Source organism: Podarcis raffonei, chromosome 7 (genome assembly GCF_027172205.1).
Source record: "Podarcis raffonei isolate rPodRaf1 chromosome 7, rPodRaf1.pri, whole genome shotgun sequence".
Classification (NCBI taxonomy): domain Eukaryota; kingdom Metazoa; phylum Chordata; class Lepidosauria; order Squamata; family Lacertidae; genus Podarcis; species Podarcis raffonei.
In genome coordinates, this window is record NC_070608.1 from 13942924 (window position 1) to 13964701 (window position 21778).

At 45.4% G+C, this 21778-nt stretch overlaps 1 protein-coding gene across 11 annotated transcripts in view; it reads left to right on the forward strand.

Annotated features, from left to right (window-relative positions):
* MTSS1 (MTSS I-BAR domain containing 1) overlaps nt 1-21778 on the forward strand; it is a 157903-nt gene that overhangs the window by 32665 nt on the left and 103460 nt on the right. For all 11 annotated transcript variants that reach the window (XM_053395337.1, XM_053395343.1, XM_053395338.1 and 8 more), the window contains exon 3: nt 1068-1141. In XM_053395337.1, the coding sequence (XP_053251312.1) occupies nt 1068-1141 (74 nt within the window). The remainder of the gene's footprint in view (nt 1-1067; nt 1142-21778) is intronic.

The following is a 21778-nucleotide window of genomic DNA, read 5'->3' on the forward strand; positions in this document are numbered from 1 at the left end:
GTTGTCAAACATGCCACTCAAATCCAGTAATTGCTTGGATTTGTAATTCTGTGTTCTTCCTTCTCTCTTCTGTCCAACGACTGTTTCATACTCTACATGAGTTTTTTTATTCAAGTGTAGACTTGGCTGGAAGTTGGGCAGATGTCGCTGCGAAACTCACATGATTCGTGCATTCATGCCAAGATTTTAGGTGCTGCTCTTCTTAGATGTACACCCCCAAAAAACTAATGTGTGCGGAGGGTGCTGTTGATAATAGTTCTTCACTGCATATCGGAATAATTATTTACCTTCCTTCATTCTTCAGAGCAGGAACGCTGAACCTGTAGACCTCCATATTTGTTCTTGTACTCCAAACTCTCCACCAGCTCCTGACAAGATGGCTGGTGTTCAGGGATGATGGGAGGCTGGCTTTCCAGATGAACTACATATCCCATCATCCCTGCCCATTGGCTGTGCTGGCTGGGATGAATAGGAGATGTAGTTCAGCAACAGATTAGAAGGTTTAGAGGTCCTCCCTCTCTCCTTTAGAAGCACCACCTGTCTTTTTGTTGTTGTTGTTCAAGTAAACTCTAAGAAAATGGGAGAAAAGCAAGTTTTCTGTGGTGCCATCCAAAAGCAAGAAAGTGATTAGGGTACAGTCATACCTCATGTTGCGTTTGCTCCATGTTACGTTTTTTCAGGTTGCGTCCCGTGGTGACCCGGAAGTACCGGAAAGGGTTACTTCCAGGTTTCGCTGCTTGCGCATGTGCAGTAGTGCTAAATCGTGCTTTGCGCATGCGCACAAGCGCCAAATCACGCTGCACTCCTGCGCAGATACGGCGTTTCAGGTTGCAGGCTTTTCAGGTTGCGAACGGGCCTCCGGAACGGATCCTGTTCGCAACCAGAGGTACCACTGTACAAATAAAGCTGTGAGAGTCCTTTTTGTATTTTGTAGGAGCTCAAATTAGGAGGTTGTTGTTTTTCTTTTCTGTTTGCAATGCTAATGCATTTTCCTTCTTGGTGCGCAGAGTTCTAAATAAGCTGTGTTTCGCGGTTTCTAACATCACATTATCTGCCTTGTATTTTAGGACAACGGTCGTAGCAGCAGCGGCGTTCTTAGATGCCTTTCAGAAAGTGGCCGACATGGCGACCAACACCCGTGGTAAGCAGATGTTTCTCTTTACAGCCTTTGCTAACCTGATGCCCTCCAGATGTTTTCGGCTATGGCTGGTGGGCACCAGGTTGTCGAAGGAAGTTTGGCGAAGGCTGAGTTGCGTTTTATTCTGTTGAGCAAAATATTATGTGATTTTAACATTAGTACGCTCTCCCTCTCTCTCTCTCTCTCTCTCTCTCTCTCTGAAACCCTGCCAACAGCCAAATCTGTTAGACATCTGTGAAATAGTCCCCCATTCCCTCGAAAGTGTGAATATGTACTACATGAGCAGAAATAATAAATAAATAAAATTAATAGACGGCTTGGAAAAAAGCCGAAAAGCCAGAAACCTGTCATTGAAGTTTGACTGGTGTAAATAACAGGCACGCTGCTGTATTTCGCCATCTGAACGGTATCTCGGTCCAAAATAAAGGGTGGGTTAGAATTTTTTTTATATATAAAAAAGGTGGATTTACTGAAATATATTGGAGTGTGTTATGAGAGCAGAATGCAAATGTGTTTTGCAAGGTAAGTCTGCAGTTCATTTTACTTAGCTATGCTGCTCACGACCACCTGAAAGGAGGAGTAAAATACTGTTTCCAGTTTACAAAGACTTCCGTGCCCAGAGCTAATTACTTACTCACCATAGACGAGCAGCTTCTTAGGAGCCTGGTGTTTTTGGCAGTCTCACACTTGGAAGCCGAAGCCAATTCTGTATAGTTTGGCAAAGGTGACAGTCTTCCAGGGACCTTTCCTTTCCAGTTTGCAGTCTTTACTTATACTGTGAGGCTTCTGCTGTGTATGTATTCTTAATTTGCTCCAGAGGACTATATCTTGGCTCTGTTAGAATCATGAAATTGATAGCCCAGGAAGAGACTCTTAATCACAAGGTCATGGGTTCGAGCGCCACATTGGGCAAAAGATATTCCTGCATTGCAGGGGGTAGGTAGGCGTAGATGGCCCTCACGGTCCTTTCCAACTCTGATTCTCGTATTCAAAAGGTCTAGTTCAACCTCCTGCAGTGCTGCGTGGATTTTTATCATCATTTGATTACGCCAGTGTCTGTTTCCTGCTTTTCAGTGGGTAGGTAATATCCCCCATTTGGGGTGCCTGGCACAATCCTATAGAAGGCCACTTGGGGAAAACTATAGATTCCCCTGCGTTACACGTCTAAAAAAGTGTATGTGTGAGCCATGCATAATTATTGGCAACTCAACTTTCTGATATTCCTAACTCAGTGACATGTGTGGCTGTGGCTGCAAAAGTGTGTAAAAAATAAATTTATTTCGCCCACGACAATACCTCAAGGAGTAGGGCCCTTCCAGATGTTACTGGACTACAACTCCCATCATCCCTGACCATTTCCCATTCTGGCTGGGACCGATCCAACAACATCTGGAACACTGCGGGTTAGCAACCCCTGTCTTAGAGCTATGGGTGGTGTTGCAGTGCCATTCCTCCAGAGGTGGGAAAGGGATGTTGTGATGTCCAAAGGCATTTCGTGGTGGTCAAAGTGGTGGTTGACGGTGCTGCCTTAATGTCGCATCTTGGTGGGGCCATCAGAAGAAGGGGCTGGAGGTGATAGACGGGCCTCGCAGCTTGCTCTCTTGCGCATGTTTCTGCCTCACGGTGTGTCCTGAGCAGTCAAGTTTAGCAAGGCCCCTGGAGTACCCTGGGCAAAATAGCCCCTGCCAAATCATGCCTCAGGTTCGCTGTTGTGGCCTGACACTTTGTGCTTTTCTGCTGGCGTTTGGGAACAGTATCCGCTGGACAGTGTTTTGGTGCTTTGCTACAGAGTATTCCCAACAGATTTACTGCGTGTATTCCAAAGCTGGTGGCTTTAGACCAGGCATAGGCAAACTCAGCGCTCCAGATGTTTTGGGACTACAGCTCCCATCATCCCCAGCTAACAGGACCAGTGGTCAGGGATGATGGGAGTTGTAGTCCCAAAACATCTGGAGGGCTGAGTTTGCCTATGCCTGCTTTAGACTTCCTACTATGTTACCTGTTTCCCCACCTTAACTTGTAAGATGCTCTCTTGCCAAAAGTTGCCCTTTAGAGATTTGGCAGATACCTCTCTCTCTCTCTCTCTCTCTCTCTCTCTCTCTCTTTCTCTTTCTCTTTCTCTTTCTCTTTCTCTTTCTCTTTCTCTCTTTCTCCACTCCCTACACTGCCCCCAAACAAACCAGACTGGGGAAGGGCGTCCAGGCACACTCCTAAAACAAAATACAAAAGCATATTCTGGGCAAACCCTCAGAACGCAAAGCTTCTGGTTTATTGCCGTCTTCAAAATACTGGTTTCTAAGAAGCAGCCTTTGCTGCTGTGTTGTTCTCGGAATAAGCTTAACACCTGCGGGGGAGGAAGAGCGGCGAGGATCCTTGAATTAGGCCTTCATTTAGCCTCTGCACAAAATGGGTGAAATACGCCCTTCTTGTGATCTGAAAAGGCCCCATTTGGCGCTGCGACTTGCTTTCAAAGTCTAGCGAACGCTGGGTAAAAATAGAGCAATTAATTAAGAGCCGAGTTATTTAATACCGCTCTAATGGTTGAGCCAGCTGTTTGGTTGTAGCGTTGATGAGGAGAACTGCTATTTTAAAAGCATGTAGTATCGCACGGCTAATGTTCACGTGCAGCAGAATTGTGTGATGCGGATGGGGGTTTGTGTATGCACGTTTGTGTGCACTGCAGGTGAAAGGATTCCATATTGGAATGTTTTCCAACACACAAAATAAATAACTTTCTACTTGTGGAAGAGTAGCTCATCTGAAAAGCAGCTAGTTTAGAATCTTTCTCTCCGATATGCTAGCTCAAGGGCAGCCAACACAGCTGTTTCAAACTATAAATCTCATGAGCCCCATTCAGCATGGCCAAGGGTTCAATGCTAATTGTAGCCTACAACATCTGCAGGGCACCATATTGGTTTCCCTTGTACTAAGCTGGTATTTGTGGAGAGGCACCCTGGTGTATAGGGGAGTAGCTGGAAAAACCCCAAATCTGCCAACTACTTTGGTTTAAGTTCATAGTACATAGGTCAGGCATCCCAAACTAGGCCCTCCAGATGCTATGGGACTACAATTCCCAGCATCCCTGACCACTAGTCCTGCTAGCTAGGGATGATGGGAGTTGTAGTCCCAAGACATCTGGAGGGCTGAGTTTGGGGATGACTGACATAGGCAGACGCGCCTATAAAGCCTAGGACACAAATTTTCACGGCCCTCTAATACCTATGGTGACTCATTTACTGGAAATAATGTATTTAGCATTAATTCTGGAAGTGTGAACTCAATTTTGGCCAAACTTAAGCCTCTGGGAGAATCAAGTGTACACTTTTAACTACTTCACATCTCAGTGGAACCAGAACTTTGAATAATGGCTCCTGATAGCTCTGTGCTCCGGCTGTTAGTGTGTGTCTGATTCCACATGTCTGTAGTTCTCTGGCGAATCTCTCACTCAGAAAGGATTGCTTCACACGTACACGCTGAGAGTTCCTATCGGAAGTGACTACCTTCTAGGAATATACGCCATCCCTCCATGAAGGTTGCAATAGCGCTAAGGTGATGAGGCTTATAATTCCTGTTGAATAGGAGCATTCTGCTTCATACTAATACTGTATGTACTTGGAAGAGGGCAGGAGGGAAAGACAAGAGTAGACAAAGGCCACAGGACACTGAAAGTAACTCTAGCTTTCCATTTAGGCGTGTTACCTTTTTAATAATACAGTATGTGTACATGGAAGTATTATACACGAAGCAGTTTTCTTCCTGCAAAGTGAGCACTGATAAAAAGGAGGCTGACGAGGGTTGCTGCGGACTGACAGGGATAAAATGCTTCCCTCAGCTAGAATGGCCAGGCCTTAAAATAGATTGCAAACTTCCCGTAAACAATAATGCTGCGAGGCATTAAACATTTTAACCAGGCAGTTTTCCATTAGGTTTGTTAAAAATTATTTAAAAAGAAAGCCCCCTCCCTTCCTTTTCTGCAATTAGGCACATGAGTCAGCATTTTGCGTTGTGCCACGAAACAAGACACTTTTAACACAGCCATACATGCGCACACACCTGCGCATTTCCTCTTCCCCGCTGGAAAGGCCACAGAACAGTGGTAAGGTATCCGCTCTGCTTGAAGATGGTCCCCGATATCTCCTGCTAGAGAAGATCCCATCTAAAATCTTGGAAGAGCCGCTGCCAGTCTGTGCAGGCAATACTGAGCCAAATGGACTAGAGGTTTCACTCTGTATAAGGCGGCTTCCTAGGTTCCTATGATACACTTGCTGGGACGTTGCATTTTCCTTTGAGATGCTACGCAAGAATGGGAAGGGAGGCACACAGGAGCAACGCATACGTTAAGGTAGCACGTTCCCACACGAAAGCAGAGCATGCAACCTGGGGAATAGCCCTGCCTTAAGGCAGGTGTACGTGCTGGGTAAATTGGGAATCAGTTTGAAATAAAAGCAGCATGTGGCCTCTGTCCACTCAGGGCATCCTCATCACCTTAGCGCTATTGCAACCTCATGCAAAAAAAACGGCTTGCGAGTCTTGCGATTTCTTCCCGCTCCCCCCCCTTTTTCTAAGCCGCTAATAGCCTTTTAGCCGCTAAGCCGTTAATAGCCGCTAAACCGCTAATAGCGCTAATCCGCTAAGCCGCTAATAGGGTTGCTTCGCAAGACGAAAAAACTGCTAGACGAAGAGACTCGCGGAACGGATTATTTTCGTCTTGCGAGGCACCACTGTAAAAGTAACACAGTTTACATAATATCACAATCAATTAATTGAAATGCATTCTAAAATCAATTCAAAATCAAATTAATGGCAACCATTGGGCTAGAGTTCTGTGAGGACCAAAGGAGGGGGTCAGAATGGTTGTACCCCTGCCCTGGGAGCCTAGGATGAAGGGATGGGTAAGAAATGTATGTAATTTTCTTTTAAAATGTTTCGCACATCTCTTTTAAAGAAGGGCTGCATGCAGTAGGTGGTGATGCTTAATTCCCTGCGGTTGTTGCAATGCTTTGCTTCCATGTGTACTGCATTCTGATTCCTCATTGTCCTAAAGGGGGTCCTATACCACTGAATTTAAGAAGACCTGATAAAATTGTCTTCCCTCCCCTCTAAAAAAAGGGGAGAGATATCATGTTGACTCATTGTTTGGGAGCTCCTGAGATAAAGTTGGCATTCTTTCAACGGACTGCATTAAACATTCATCGGGGAGCCTGAGAAGAGTATTAAATAGCATTGCCTCTTCTTTATGCTTCCTCTCCCCCTTCCTTTCTTGCATTTTCAGGTATCTAAATTTAGGAGATATATAGAAATATAATTTGAGAGCTGCTGCTTACCCTGGAGCAAACAATTGATCTTCAAAGTACAATTGTTAACGAACCTTTCAACACCCCCTTTAACAGTCTTTTGATTTTTTTTCATTTCCTCTTTTCTATTGAAGTAGGTCTTTAAATCCCCCCCTTTCCTTTTTATATGTGTGCCGCTGATTGATAAGCATAGGATTAGAATGGGCCTTAATCACACAGTGAATCACAAAGCACAATGCCTGGGTGGGCAGTCACCAGGCGATGAGTAAGTGGGCTTCCTTCTTGTTGACATGCCTTCAAGCTGCTCTTCTGCTTCTTCCCTACAACCACCCTTGAATCCTTTAGCACAGTGGTGTCCAAACTTTTTTCAAAGAGGGCCAGATTTGATGAAGTGAAGGGCCGTGAGGGCTGACCAAAGGGCCCACCAAAGTTGTCGACCTTTGTTTAGGTTTGAAGTTGTTGAGGGTTTTTTGGGATTGAAGTTGTTGGAAGTTTTTCTTGGGATTTTACATCAGGAAATAAACTGGCACAGGGGCCAAATTAGGCCCCTGAAACAGACTTTAGACATGCCTGCTTTAGAAGATGTCAGGCTTTGAACCAGGCATAGGTCAAAGGCCCAGGAGATGTAAACAAATGCAGTGATTGCCATCAACTTCATTGGCTTTCAAAGAGGATCAGAGACTTCATGGAGGAGGACTATCAATTGGTACTAGTCACGGTGGCTGCATTCTGTGCCTCTGAAGACCAGTTGCTGGAAACAGGAGGAGAGAATTATTGTTGAGCTCATGTCTCGCTTGCAGGCTTCCCACAGTCATCTGGTTGGCATTGTTTGAAATTAACAACCAAGTGAAGATGTCCTGGGCACCAGGATGGACACCTCCACCATCTGATGGTGCATGCCTGGGAATCTTGACCCTTTTCACAGATTTAATACCCCATCCTGTTAGAATTTTATCAGTTATATTTTATCTGCACAATCAGAATGATGTTCTGGAACCAGATTACTTTTTCTGTGCAGGAGCAGTGGCCATTAAGAAAAAGAGGTCGTAATAGGCCAATATACATGTGGACTGTTCATGGATCTTGTTGAAGTTCTCAAAGTTCTTAACCTAGGTCAAGGTCATCATCTGAACTAGCCAGATGTTAAACTGAGAATCAATCAAAGTCAGCCCATCATTTGTAAAATAAGACTTCAGTCTTGCTCAAAAATGGCAACTAGACATTCCGTTTTGGCGACTGCAATCCTGGTTTAAGGAGCCATTTGGCACCTAGCTTATACTGTATATCTGAGTTTCCAACATGGCTAGTTGGCCACTGTGGGAACAGGATCCTGGACTAGGTGGGCCACTGGCTTGATCCAGAAATGTTCTTTGGTGTTCTCTCTTCTGCATGCATTTGAAGGCCAAACTCTGTATCACCGCCAGGACCATAGGTAGTGTGCTTCTGAATGCTGTGGAAATGAAGAGCAGTCGCACTCATGCCTTGCATACGGGCTTCCTATAATTGCGGGGAATCACAAGGTCATACTACAGTTATGCCCTTACCTTACAAAGGGTGGCAGCCACATAAGTGTGTTGGCAGAGACTTTGCCCTTTCTGTGCACCTTGGCTTGCCCTGGCGTATGGCAAGTGAGCACCTGAGAATTGTAGGGGAAAAACCTTAGCTGCAGCCCTCTTCTGCCTTGGGAGAAGACAATTTGTCCAAGCAAGTACTTGAGGCCCATAATAAATTGGATGGGTATGAGGTGACAGGTGAATCTTTAGGGCTGGGCTGAGTCTCTGGGCTTCAGTTGCCTATCCCTACAAGGCCAAAGTGAAGGCTTTGATTGGGATTGACCAACTTGGCAACCGGGAAAGTCTCCTACGCTTAGCCCTATGACAGTTATGGTTCTCATAGTCACTCCTGTGTCATGGTGTCACGCATCTCCTGTGTGACTGCTTACTAATAACTGGAATACTGAAATAGATTTTAAAGATGCATATAGCTGAAGTGGGAGGAATTGTTAGTATTCTGGGGTGTTGCTGTTTAATCCAGAGCTGAGTTGCTTATAACCTGCAGTCTGCTTTTGCGGTTTGTCAATCCTCTCCCCCAGTTTTATTTTGTGGTGGTGGTTTTACAGCCGTGTTTGCTTATTCCCTTTTAAATTAGAATTCTCTACAGAGTGGAGAAAGCTTAAGAATGAAAGGAAACTGGGGTGTTTTATTTTAAACCGAGACTCAGGGAAACTGAATTCTGGCATATTTATATCTTCTTGGCTAAGAGATGGCAGTGTTGTGTGTATTAAACATAATTAGCGTGGGAAGAGGCAACTGACAAAGGCACAGGCCTATACTTTCTCAATGATGCTTGTGTTGTGTTTTGCTTAAGAATTAATATAGTTCCAATGGGAGTTAATACAGTTCCAATTACCGCTGCTGTGGAGTCCTTTTTCTGTGGAGGTATTTCTAGCTTGGTAGATAGAATTGCTATGGCAACCAACATGGCTGCCGTGGTGCATGGGCCTTGTAAAATACTGTATGTAGGCTGCGCATGGTCGTCTTTTGCCTTTGCCTTGTACATACATTTTGTGGAAAGGGACTATTACATTGCTCAGGAAACTGAAGTTCTGTTGTGTTCAGATTACGGGAAAGAGGAAGTCAGATGAATTTGTTGTTGTGGGAATGCGCTAGTCTGAAACGCATATAGAGGAACCTGCCTTGAGCCAGGTGAGACCATTGGTTCATCTTGCAGTGCATGAATATGGTGATGGGGTCAGATGCCTTAACACCAGTGATCAGCTGGTTTGCACATCTGGCAAAGGGCAGATGGATGCGGCTTGGGGAAAACAGCCCAATTAAGCCCCCTGGTTGGAGGTTCCTCACAGTTGATGTAATGTGTTATCCGGGGTAGAGGTCCTTGATCACAACGGCTCAAAAAAGGTCACTGTTATTGCAGTGCATTTTCCGGGATGCTGTCTAGTGTCTGTCCTCAAGCGTCTTTCATTTGGAGTAGAATGTGTGAAGAACTGAAAATGGCTGTCACTTTCTGCTTGTACCCAATACCTGGTAATTGCATTAGGTAATTAGGTAATTGCTTTTTTGGTGTCTGGTGAAGGCCCTAAAGCTTCCAGAACCTTTCCACAAGCAGGTATTTTAAAAAACTTACGTGGCTGCCTTCGTTGACTGTTTGTAAGGTTTCTCAGCTAGGCTAATTTCCTGGTTCCATAAAAGTAGCTGTATCAAGGGATGAAAATGGACGTTCAAAAGGGGGGGGGTAGATTTGACTTTTATGAAAGTACGAAATTGCTACCTATTTCAAACATTTACTCTTTCCATTTTAGAAGATGGGGTGAGGGGGGACTGTAATGGTGAAATCTTTATCATCAGAGCTTTTCCTTGTTAGAAAGCAGGGCATCCTCAAGCCTATTTTCAGTGTTGATTATTTTTTCCTGTTAGAAGCCAGGTAATTGATGCTATGGCAACGGCAGTGGAGTAACCAAAACAGAGGGTTTTCTTTTCACGAATCTGACGCACTGGGTAGCAACCGTTTCCAAAGACACCCGTTGTCTGCTATTTATTGATAGGCATCAATCAATATTTGTTCTGAGTTACTTCATTTCCCACAAGACGTGGGGGAGAAGAGGAATGAAAAAGTCTTGGGTATAGTAGACACCCCGGAATTGGTCGTACAACATCCTTCCCCAACCCGGTGCCCTCCACATGTTGTTGGACCACAATACCCATCATGTCTGACGGTTGGGGTTGCTGAGTGGTGAATCCAATGACATTTGGAGGGCTTTTGGTTAGAGTAGGGCAGGCATAGGCAAACTCCGGCCCTCTGGATGTTTGGGACTACAATTCCCATCACCCCTAGCTAACAGGACCAGTGGTCAGGGATGATGGGAATTGTAATCCCAAACATCTCGAGGGCTGGAGTTTGCCTATGCCTGGACTAGGATGTCATTTCAAGATTGGGAGTATTATGGGACTCTCAAGCTGTTCGAGGGGGCAGCATCTAGGTTCGCTTGCAGGAGAAGGAGCTTGGGAGGTGAACAAAACCAGGGGACCAGCAGTATTTGCAGGGGGACGGCGAATTGGGAAGATGATCAGGGTAGCATATTGGTAAGGGAAGCATATCCCAAGTGGAAGCAGTAACAAATCCCAAGTGGAAGCAGTAGCAATTTAGAGGGAAGTAGTATTGAGAAATAGTGGGAAAAGCCACAAAGGTATGTTGGTGGGGACGGGCTGAAGTTGGGTAGGAGGATTCTGGTTTTTTTTGGGGGGGGAGAGACTTGCTGTGGCTTCTGCTGACCACATTGGGTGCTTAGGAGTTGTTTTGGACATTAAGTGATGTGGTGTGAAACAGGAAGCACAACCTCCATTGCCTCCTTCTTCCTTGCCCCTCTACTTTCTGAAATGGAATTTAGCATCGTCCTCCTACCTGCGGGAGATTTGCAGGCAAAAAAACTCTGCAGTTGGGTCTCAATAGAATACCTGCTCTGTTCTCTTCCCATTGTTGCTTTCCTCCTCCTTTATCAGCACCTTTTAAAAATTTAATAATGCACTGAATGTGTCCCTTTGTATTCGTTTTCCCATTCACCGTAGGCATCTTTCTAATTTTATCTGCTGAATTTGTGTGTGTGTGTGTGTGTGTGTGTGTGTGAGAGAGAGAGAGAGAGAGAGAGAGAGGCAGCTTTGATTTGCTTTTAGCAGAAAATCATCCCATCTTCTTTACAATCCCATCTCCAGGCATTCTTCTTTTCCTCCCCCCTCCTCTCTCTCTCTTGCACCCTGCATCAGTTTTGTTGTTGTGGTGAGCAAGGATTCAGGACTGTACATTCAGCATTGTTTTAGAGGGGAAGTAAAATCCCTGAGCCCACAATTCCGTGAGGCCGAAGGCGGCATGTTGAGGCAACCTGCAGAGATTTAGTATTGAAAGACAGCAAAGGCCACAACCAAAAGAAGTGCAGTGGAGACTTAATTCAGTTTTTAAAATGTTCAAAATAATAATAATAAAATATATATATATATATATATATATATATATATATATATATATATATATATATATATATATTTTATATAATATATATATTATATATATATTTGTATGTATATGTATATGTATTTGCCCTGTTGGGTCAGATTTTGTGTAATAAAGCAAAATGGTTCACTTCAACACAGATTCTTGATATATCCTTTGGTTTGCGGAGTAAAGGTACTAGGATTTAATTTGACAGGCAAAACCCACTGAGGTGGGTGGAGGGGAAGGGGAGCGAGGCAGAGGCAAGGTCAAGGACGCAGACAGCCATGAGATTATAATGACTTTTGGGGACCTCACTTGCACATCAAAACAGAGCTCTGTTTAATCCTTAAACACAATGGCCGGTGGCGTTTTGCCTTCCTGCTTAGGCATTTCCCTCCTCCTGTGATGGAGTCTTCTTCCCAGAGAGGTCCCTGAGCTGCACGATCTGATATTCCAATTATCCCTGGAGGCTGAAGCTCTTCTGTGTTGCCTCTCTGAACACATTGCAGAAGTGTTTTCTGGCTCATTAGCACAGCTCTCACTCCTGCATGCAAGGCCAGAGGGTGTGTTTTTTTTTATCGTTGTGGAGCAGTTTAGTCAGGGTTGTCACAATACCCCTTAGTGGTGTACATTTTGTTTGACTGTTTTATGTGCTCTAGCTGTGACGGTAAGTCAACTCTATTTTTCCGTTCAGCAGAATCTATGATGCATGTTCAAAAGAAGTTTGGCCCTCATATTTTTTTTAATGGATGGTTGTCCTGTCTCTATAAAGCAATTTCCAAATGCCAATGTTGGTTAATGAGTGTTAACCTATGGAAAAGACTCTATTCCCAAGAACTGAGGGAGGTAAGCAAATGCCATTATTTCTGCTGTTCCATACAACAACCTGATAAGATAGGTGAGTATTGATAGGATCTTCAAATATCTTTAGATATCTGAAGGGCCGTCACATGGATGATGGAGCAAGCTTATAGGTAGGGCCTGAACCAGAGGATGAGAAAGGAGATTTTGGCTAAACATTAAGAAGAACTTTCTGACAGTAAGAGCTGTTCGACTGTGGGACGGTCTCCCTCTGAAGGTGGTGAATTCCCCCTCATTGGAGGTTTTTCAGCAGAGGTTGGGTGTAAGGTTGGGCATTACCTTGGTTTTCAACATTGTGATGGATCAGCAGCTGAATATCACAATATGCTGATATATCACGATGTCTGGAATGTATCTCGGCTGCTTCTTCCTCTCCACCGTAGTGAAGGAAGAGGTAGCCAAGATACACCGACCAGCCCTACAGCTGAGGAAGCCTACTGTCCTGGCTCGTGTGAACTGGAAGGAAGCACAGGGCTTCCTCAAAGGGCTTCTGGGCAAGCACCTTCATGGCCTCTGTCTGCTGGCCTGCGCCTTTGCCGTCTATAGGCAATTTGAGCTGGGAATACATCACGGTTCCCTAGCCACCGTGATTTAATGCCAGCTCAGAATGTCTGAAATTGGTATCCTGATCTGAACGCCATACTGGTTTCAGACGATTTACCAATATATCACCCCGCTCTAGTTGATGTCCGTTTTTTCAGGAATTCTTTTGCTATGATTCTTGCACCGCAGGGGGTTGGACCAGATGGACCTTGGTTTTCCTTCCAACACTATAATTCTATAAATCTCACGGAGGCAAAGATGCATGGAAAACCCCAAAGCTTTTAGGAGAGCCATGCTGGATCAGACCGGTAGCATATCTAGTCCATTATCCTGTTCTCACATTGGCCAACCAGATGTCTATGGGAAGCCCCAAAGCAGAACTTGAAAGCAACAGCAGTCTCCCCGCCTATGGTTTCCAGTAACAAGTATTTGTGGGTGATTTCAGGGCTATATCTGAGCAGAATATTAAGCCAAAGTCTTGCATGTTCCAGTCTTGAAACTCTAAGCATGGATTTTTATTTTTGTCTTAAATGTCTGCCTTGGGCAAATGTTTGTTGCTTAAACAGTCTCGTTGAGGACTTGTCTACAAAACTATTTACTATCCAAGATAACAGATAACACCAGTGGCACTTCTTCCCACTGAATATTTAACTTAAAATCACAGTACTAGTTATAACTTCAGTTGAGTTGCATTTGAGCAGTTTTGCATGGTAAACTCAGTACTGTATAAACATTGCAGCCTTCCATGTGGAGCGTGACCACATAACCACATTTTTTGGTGGCCTCTACCTTGGCCAAGTGGCAGGAATGGACTTCCAGTTAGCCTATACCATCAGTAGTTCATTGCCTGTGGCGCAAGGCACTGGTTTTGGACTTCTTCCTTACAGAAATCCATATTTTCGCAGCATTAAATACCCCAAACCTGAGAGCTGAACTGCATGATCAGTACATCAACACAGTGTATTTCTTGGCCAGACTGTACACTTGAGTACCAATGTTGTTTCAGACTGGAAACATGCTTATTAAGTCTGCCATATTTAGAAGAAAAGCATTCTCGTAACTTTCTAGGCTAGAATTCTCCCTGATTTGGTATATGTTGAGGAAGTGGTTCTTTCTTTCTTTTTTTAATTTGGGAAAGAGGATCCAATCCTCTTTCTGCTGCTTAAAGCATTACACAGCAGCAACAGATGCACATTTACGTCTGACTATAGAAGCCCATTTATTTAGGTTAACAGCAAGTCCATCAACCCTGAATCTCCTTCTTACGGGAACCAGAGCATGGGGGGCTTTTGGGTGTGTTGTACTATTATTTTAAAAATGCAATTAATCAGCTAACGCCTATCGAAGGCAGTGCATGCCTTCAACTTGTACAGCCAACACCCTTTAAAAAATAAATGAAAGGGCACTAATCTGCAGCCAGTTGGCATCGCCTTGGGTAATTGGCAAAGGGCAGGAGGAGAAGTATCTCTCCGCAACGCTGGTGTTTGGAATGGTTTCACACCGCTCCTATCGCAGCATTTACTTCTAAGCAAAATTGAAAAAAATTTGCATTATTCCCTGCTGTGAGCGCCAGGGCTTAGGGACCGGTTACTATAGAAACTAATATGAAGGGAGCTGCCTGGGAGTTCGGCGCTGGAGCTGCCTGAGCTTATTTCACAGTACGGCGCAATCCAGTGTGCAAGTAATCTCCCCCCAACCCTCCCCACTCTTTCCTCCAAGAAGGGAACGCAACACAATTTTCTCTGCAGAGGCTCTGCATGCGCTTCCTCAGAAACAGGCAGAGAGTCTGTTTGGGGGAGTGAGTTGGCAGCAGAAAACCGTGCAAACGTGCCCGTCGCGATAGCTGTATGTTTGGGAGGGGGGCATGAAGCGCAATGGTGCAAACTCCCCCCCCCCCAATACAAAGATGCCTTTCTGAAATCTTTCTGGCACGAATTGAAATGCAAGTCCAGAGAAGGGGTGCTCCCCTCGCCATATAACACAAAAGGACGGCAGATGGATTGCAAAGGCAGTATTCCCAGTTGGCAGTGGGTTTCAGGTTCCCTCTTGTTTTACCAAACCGCCCCCCCCCCCCCCAGTGCTGCCAATAGAATAGCAGTTGGAGGGGCCCAAATTCTTCCCTCTGCCCACAACGATCTCAATAAACAGTGCGGGGTGCGAGAGAGAGAGAGAGATCAGAATAGAGTAAACTGTCAGTTCTCCCTCTAAAAAAGGAAGTAATATCTGACCCAGACAATGCTGTCATTGATATCTGTGTGCTGGATATCTTGCTTATCTGTGTCCCTTGTAATAGCACAAAAAAGTCAGTGTCTTGTCTCTGCTCAGCTTAGAGGCCCTGGGCTGTAGCACGGTGTCGTTTTTCCAAAGGTTATTTTTACATAACTTCACTCGCTGGTAGCTTATGAATGAACTATAAATAAATTAAAGCATTAAAAGATGCAATTGGCTCCGTAAAAAAAATATGAAAGGCGCGTTCATTAGTTAGGGGGATCTTGGCATTTTAATTTTTATGGACGCTCCGTTTATCTGCCCAAACAAAATTGGCTTGGAGTGCAACAAATCATCTTCCTGTTCACGCACTCGCATTATGGTGTGGCTTGGGCTTAATCCGCGAGCAGCGATGGAAACCCACACTGATTTTAAAGTTGAAGAGTTCATGCATTTGTCTTCCCCCAGCTGCTGCTGTTCAGCTGGGAGTTTTGGGTAGTAACCTACTTATGGGAATGTGTGCGCTGCTGCGAACGTTTCCGAAAGGTGGTTGTGATATTTGCAAGCTAAAATAAAACGCAGGAGGTGTGATACTAGTTTCTGATTGGCGTAGTAGAAGTCAATCAGTCGGTTTTCCAGTTCGTTCAGTCTTCACCGATCGGTTTTTGCATTTAGACTTGTCTGCCCAGAAAACTGTGAACATCTCCTGCAGAACACAGTCAGTTGCAGAGGCTTCTGGGGTGCAAACTTGGTCCGTGTGAGGCTCTGTGCTGGCCCCATGGGTATCACCTTTGATGTGTGAGGATGCATTCTGAAAACACCACGCAGAGGCCACAGGCAAGAGAGCACACACGAAGCAGGTGCACTCCTGGTTGAGCTGACAACATCTGTGATGGCCGGGTGCAGGTTAAGGGTGGATTTTCCAGCTGCACATTTTAGGTAGCACTTCGAAGGGGTCTCATGTTAAAAATGTGCCAACAGGGCTGCTGTCAGTTATGATATTAATTTGGTGGTCCTTTCAGAAGTTGTTGGGTGAAAGGGCAAGGTGAGATCATCACCCACTGTTCAGGGTGGTGCTTCCAGAAGCAAGCTCTGCTCTTATTTCCATGCAGCTTTGCTTCATAAGATGTCCCAAAGCATTGACATCTTGTGTTGCTATAACCAGCCCATACTTTAATTGGGTCTTGATGCTAAGAGCCCTGTTTGTCCACAGGGCAGGTAGTTGTGGCCTGTGAAAGGTTTGGTGGGCTGTATATGATGCCTGGCCCTTCCATCTTCCCTCGTTTTGACATGAAGATTGGCATACAGTGGTACCTTGGTACTCAAACGCCTTGGTTCTCAAACGCCGAAAACCTGGAAGCAAGTGTTCCGGTTTTTGAACATTTTTCGGAAGCCGAATGTCTGATGCGGCTGTTGGCTATTGTTTCCAGGGCACCTGCACCAATCAGAAGCTGCGCCTTAGTTTTCAGACATTTCAGAAGTCAAATGGACTTCCGGAATGGATTAGGTTTGGCGCCTTTGTTTTTGTTATTTATTTTGTGTTTTGGAGGCTTTTTTGGTTAATTTGTTTTTGTGACTGTGTGGAACTCAGTTCAGCCACTGATTGATTGATTGTGTGACTGCGGAAATGGAGAAAAGCCCCCCATCCAAACAATGGCTATCATCAGTGCAGGGAAGAAAAAATAATTATTTTACACCTACAATACTGTCTTATTTATTTTATAGTACAGTGCATTGATTATTGCTTTCATTTTATGGATCAGTAGTCTCGTTAGATAGTACAGTTCATGTTAAATTGCTGTTTTGGGGGTTGTTTTTAAAAGTCTGGAACTGATTAATCCGTTCTGCATTATTTTCTATGGGAAAGTGCCCCTTGGTTTTGGAACGCTTTGGTTTTGGAACAGACTTCCGGAACAGATTAAGTTTGAGAACCAAGGTACCACTGTAATTTCTTAGGTTCACTTCATGCACAGGCTCCTTAATGCGACCCTGCGGGGAAATGCCAAATAAGGTTTTGCTGAGATGGGATAGCTCAGTTGGTAGAGTATGAGACTCTTAATCGATCCCCATGCTGGGCAGAAGATTCCTGCATTGCAGGGGTTGGACTCTACTATTCTGTAATAACTTGACTATTGCTGTATGGAGAGCATTACAAGGACTCCTAGTCTGGGATGAGGTTCTGTGTTGGGTTCCTGCATGACAGAGGCAGGCTGTGGTAGCCGATGCTTCATAGCATATGAAGAGCCTTACTGGGCCAGTCTAAAGACTTACCAGTGAGAGCCAGTGTGGTGTAGTGGTTAAGAGCGATAGACCCGTAATCTGGTGAACCGGGTTCGCGTCTCCGCTCCTCCACATGCAGCTGCTGGGTGACCTTGGGCCAGTCACACTTCTCTGAAGTCTCTCAGCCCCACTCACCTCACAGAGTGTTTGTTGTGGGGGAGGAAGGGAAAGGAGATTGTTAGCCACTTTGAGACACCTTAGGGTAGTGATAAAGCAGGATATCAAATCCAAACTCTTCTTACCATATTTTTTGCTCTATAAGACGCTCCCGACCATAAGATGCACCTAGTTTTAGAGGAGGAGAACAAGAAAAAAAATGTTCTCTCCCTCTCTGCGCAGCGCCTCTTCAGCGAAGCGAAGTCAGAACAGCAAGAGGGATCTCTGTGCAGCGAAAGCAGCGATCCCTCTTGCTGTTCTGGCTTCTGGGATAGCTTCTTCAGGGCAGGGGGAGCGTTCCTCCTGTTGCCCTGAAGAGGCTTCGCGCAGCTATCGCTGAAGCCAGGAGAGCGAGAGGGATCGGTGCGCCCTGATCCCTCTCGCTCTCCTGGCTTCAGCGATAGCTGTGCAGCCTGCATTCGCTCCATAAGACGCACACACGTTTCCCCTTACTTTTTAGGAGGGGAAAAGTGTGTCTTACAGAGCGAAAAATACAGTATATAGCATCCTGTTTCAAACAGCAGCCAACCAATTGCCTGTAAGAAGCCACCAAGCAGGACATGAGAGCAGTAGCGCGCTCCTGCTTTTAGCAACTGGAGAGTGTGTGTAAGAGAGGTGGGGAACTTATGGCCCTCCAAATGTGGTTGGAAGGCAGTTCCCACCATCGCTAACCACTGGTCACGCTGGCTAGCGCTGATGGGAATTGGAGTCATCAACATCTTGCAGACCACAGTTTCCTTACCCCGGCTTTACAAGCGTGCAGTGCTCTCCTCTTAAACTTTTTTCTTTCTTTCTTTAAAAAAAGCTGCGTAAGTGTGACAAGGAGATTTTCTAAAACTCTTGCAGCTTGGGTCCACTGCACCGTTTCTCCATCTCCCAGTCAATATATATGTGCTGCAGCTTGTTCTCCGGCGGGGCTATTAAGGGAAAGGAATTGTGATTTGTTGTACTTTCCCCTCCAATAAATGTGGCTAAAGTGAAGCAAAAATGGAAGAGCAGTATTGATGTCAACTGTCAGGAGACGTGAATTTCGAAATACATTGTAAATAAAGGATGACTTGCTTTTAAGGGAGGGCAGGGCAGCGCTGATGAGAAAATTGCTTTATCAAGCAGTAGTCTGCTTGGGCATATAAGGGCTGGATTCTTTTTGCTTATAACTGCTTTTATACCTGCAAGTCTCTTGGTTAAATTGAGAGAGAGAGTAGATACGATCTTCTTAATGGGGCGATGATGGTATGGAAATGCTGAAGGATGAGAACTACTGGGCAACCACATTTCCCCAAGGGGACAGATACACAGCTAGTTCTGATGCCACCATTTTTGCCTTGATGAACACATAGATCCTTAACTCACCGTTTCCCAAACTTGGGTCTCCAGCTGTTCTTGGACTACAACGCCCATCATCTGTAGCTGGCAGGACCAGCAGTCGGGGATGATGGAAACTGTAGTCCCCAAACAGCCTTTCCATGCATTCAAGGGATAAGGTATAGAACAGGCTTCCCTCAACCTGGTATTCTCCAGATATTTTGTATGGCAACTCCAGTCATGCCTAGCCAGCAAGGCTGATAATCAGAGGTGATGGGAGTTGTAGTCCAGCAACATCTGGAGGGCGCCAATTTCAGGATGGCTGGTGTTTTTGCAACTCCATCTCAGGAGCCTGTGAATGCTGTCTCTGAGTGGGGCAGGCGCAGTGTTTTTGAGTCAGTAGGGCTCAACTTCTCTGGCTCTCCCCGTGGCGTCTGTCTCCCCTTCCTTGCTATGAAAGAAGAGGTGGTTTCTGTTTGGCAAGAAGTTTCAGTTGAGCTCGTATCTCCCACCAGCCATCTGCTCTGCTTTCCTCTTCGCTTGCAAAAATGGCGCGTTGGCAGCAGGGCAAATTCGCTCCTGTCCCTGCCAGCCGCGCAGGGGCAGGCAGTCGGTTGTTATTTAATGATGCCTCTCCGATGAAGGCATCTCAGCGTTGAAATGGTAAGGTGTAGGAGTAGGATTCTGTCCATCCTTGGAAGTGCCCATTTTGGGACTGTTTACCTTGCCCGAAGTTTGCAAACAGTGCTTTCAATTTAACTACATTTCACTTCTTAAAAATACCATAACAAGATTTTGCATGATGGTTCCTGAGATCAAGGAACAGGTTTTCGTGTGTGTTTGGATGCAGTTGGATGCCATCTTGAATCAAGGTGGCAGAGGGAACCTTGCAAAACTGCACTGATGTTAACCACTGATTTGAAAACTTCAATGATTTGGGGATTTCTTAGAATTCTCAGACAACGCTGGGTATGAGGTTTCTGACACATAGAAGGAGCCAGTATTTGATAGGGTCACTTATTGAGGTTAATTACCCCTCTACATCCCGGATAAATTCTAGCTTTCCAACTCATACCTTCAAAACTGTGTGCAAGTGGATATAAATTTGATTTAAGCAGGGCAGGATCCTACCCCCTGCCTTCCTCCCTGGCCCCCACCCTCTCGTTTTACAAGCCTGGACTTAGGATGTTAGAACTCCCAACTGGAGGCAACATTATTGTTTTAAATACGGCTTCCTAACCGGGGGGGGGGGGAGAGAATGCTTCTAATAAATTATCTCTAGCAGGTGGAATGTTCCTCTTAATTTTTAAATTATTTCTCCCCCTATAAAGTGCCCTTCCACGTTGAAAGCTTTTCCTTAGCAACAGGGAAGAAACATTAAACATTAACGGAGTGTTTCTAAGTCGGATGGCATGAAATGGGAGCAAGTCAGTTCGGTTTACCTTTGATTCACTGCATGTCGGAGAACTGTAAAAGGGAAAGGTTGAAAGGACAGCAGGTGAATACCAACCATTTCCCTGTCCTACTTCTCTTTTTTCAGTCGTGGCTTCCAGATAACTTGCCTCGCGGCATCGAAGCACATTCCAAACATGACTTCTCTGTTCCTGGATTATTATTTTTTTTATTTTAAGTGTGCATGCAACACGATGCTACAGATGTACGCGATTGCAGTTCTGGTTCACAAAGGATGGCTTATTGGACCTGATGCATTTTGACTTTTTCCCTCCGGGGCAATTTGAGAGCTGTGCTGGATCAGGCCAAAGAGCCCATTGATGATGATGATGATGATGATGATGATGATGATGATGATGATAATAATAAATTTTTTATTTATATCCCGCCCTCCCCAGCCGAAGCCGGGCACAGGGCGGCTAACAACAATAAAACAGTACAACACAACACAACACTCTAAAATCATTCATTATAAAATTAATTCAAATCAAGCCACTGGCAACCATTGGGCCAGAGCTCCGCGAAGATTACCGAAGGAGGGAGTCAGGCTGTGCCTTGGCCAAAGGGCTGGTGGAACAGCTCTGTCTTGCAGTCTCTTGTGACAGAGTGTTCCACCAGATCGGGGCCACAGCCGAAAAAGCCCTGGCTCTAGTTGAGGCCAGCCTAACCTCTCTGTGGCCTGGGACCTTCAAGATGTTTTTATTTGAAGACCGTAAGTTTCTCTGTGGGACATACCAGGAGCCAGCTAGATGCCCTCGTGAAGCCCGTAAGCACAACTGGAGTGCAACAGTGCTCTCTCCGCTGTTGGTTTCCTGCAGTTTGTATTGAGGCATTTTTGAAAACTTCTTCGGTGGTCAAAACTGCCCCTTTGAGCCACCTATTCATTCAAGTCCCTTGTGCAATTTACCACTGCATGATGATGATGATGATGATATTTTATTTATATCCCGCCCTCCCCAGCCGAGGCCTGGCTCAGAGCGGCTAACAACAACAAAAGTAACACAGCATTCTAAAATCAATTCATTCTAAAATCACTTCAAAATCAAATTCATGGCAACCATTGGGCTAGAGTTCTGTGAGGATTACCAAAGAAGGGGGTCAGACTGTGCCTTGGCCAAAGGCCTGGTGGAAAAGCCTGTCTTGCAGGCCCTGCGGAAAGATGTCAAGTCCCGCAGGGCCCTAGTCTCTTGTGACAGAGCGTTCCACCAGATCGGGGACACAGCCGAGAAAGCCCTGGCTCTGGTTGACGCCAGCCTAACCTCCCTGTGGGATCTCCAAGATGTTTTTATTTGAAGACCGTAAGGTCCTCCATGGGACATACCAGGAGAGGCGGTCCCGTAGGTACGAGGGTCCTAGGCAGTATAGGGCTTTAAAGGTTAAAACCAGCACCTTAAACCTGATCCTGTACTCCACCGGGAGCCAGTGCAGCTGGTATAGCACCGGGTGAATGTGATCCCGCGGCAAGGACCCCGTAAGGAGTCTCGCCGCGGCATTCTGCACCTGCTGGAGTTTCTGGGTCAGTCTCAAGGGCAGCCCC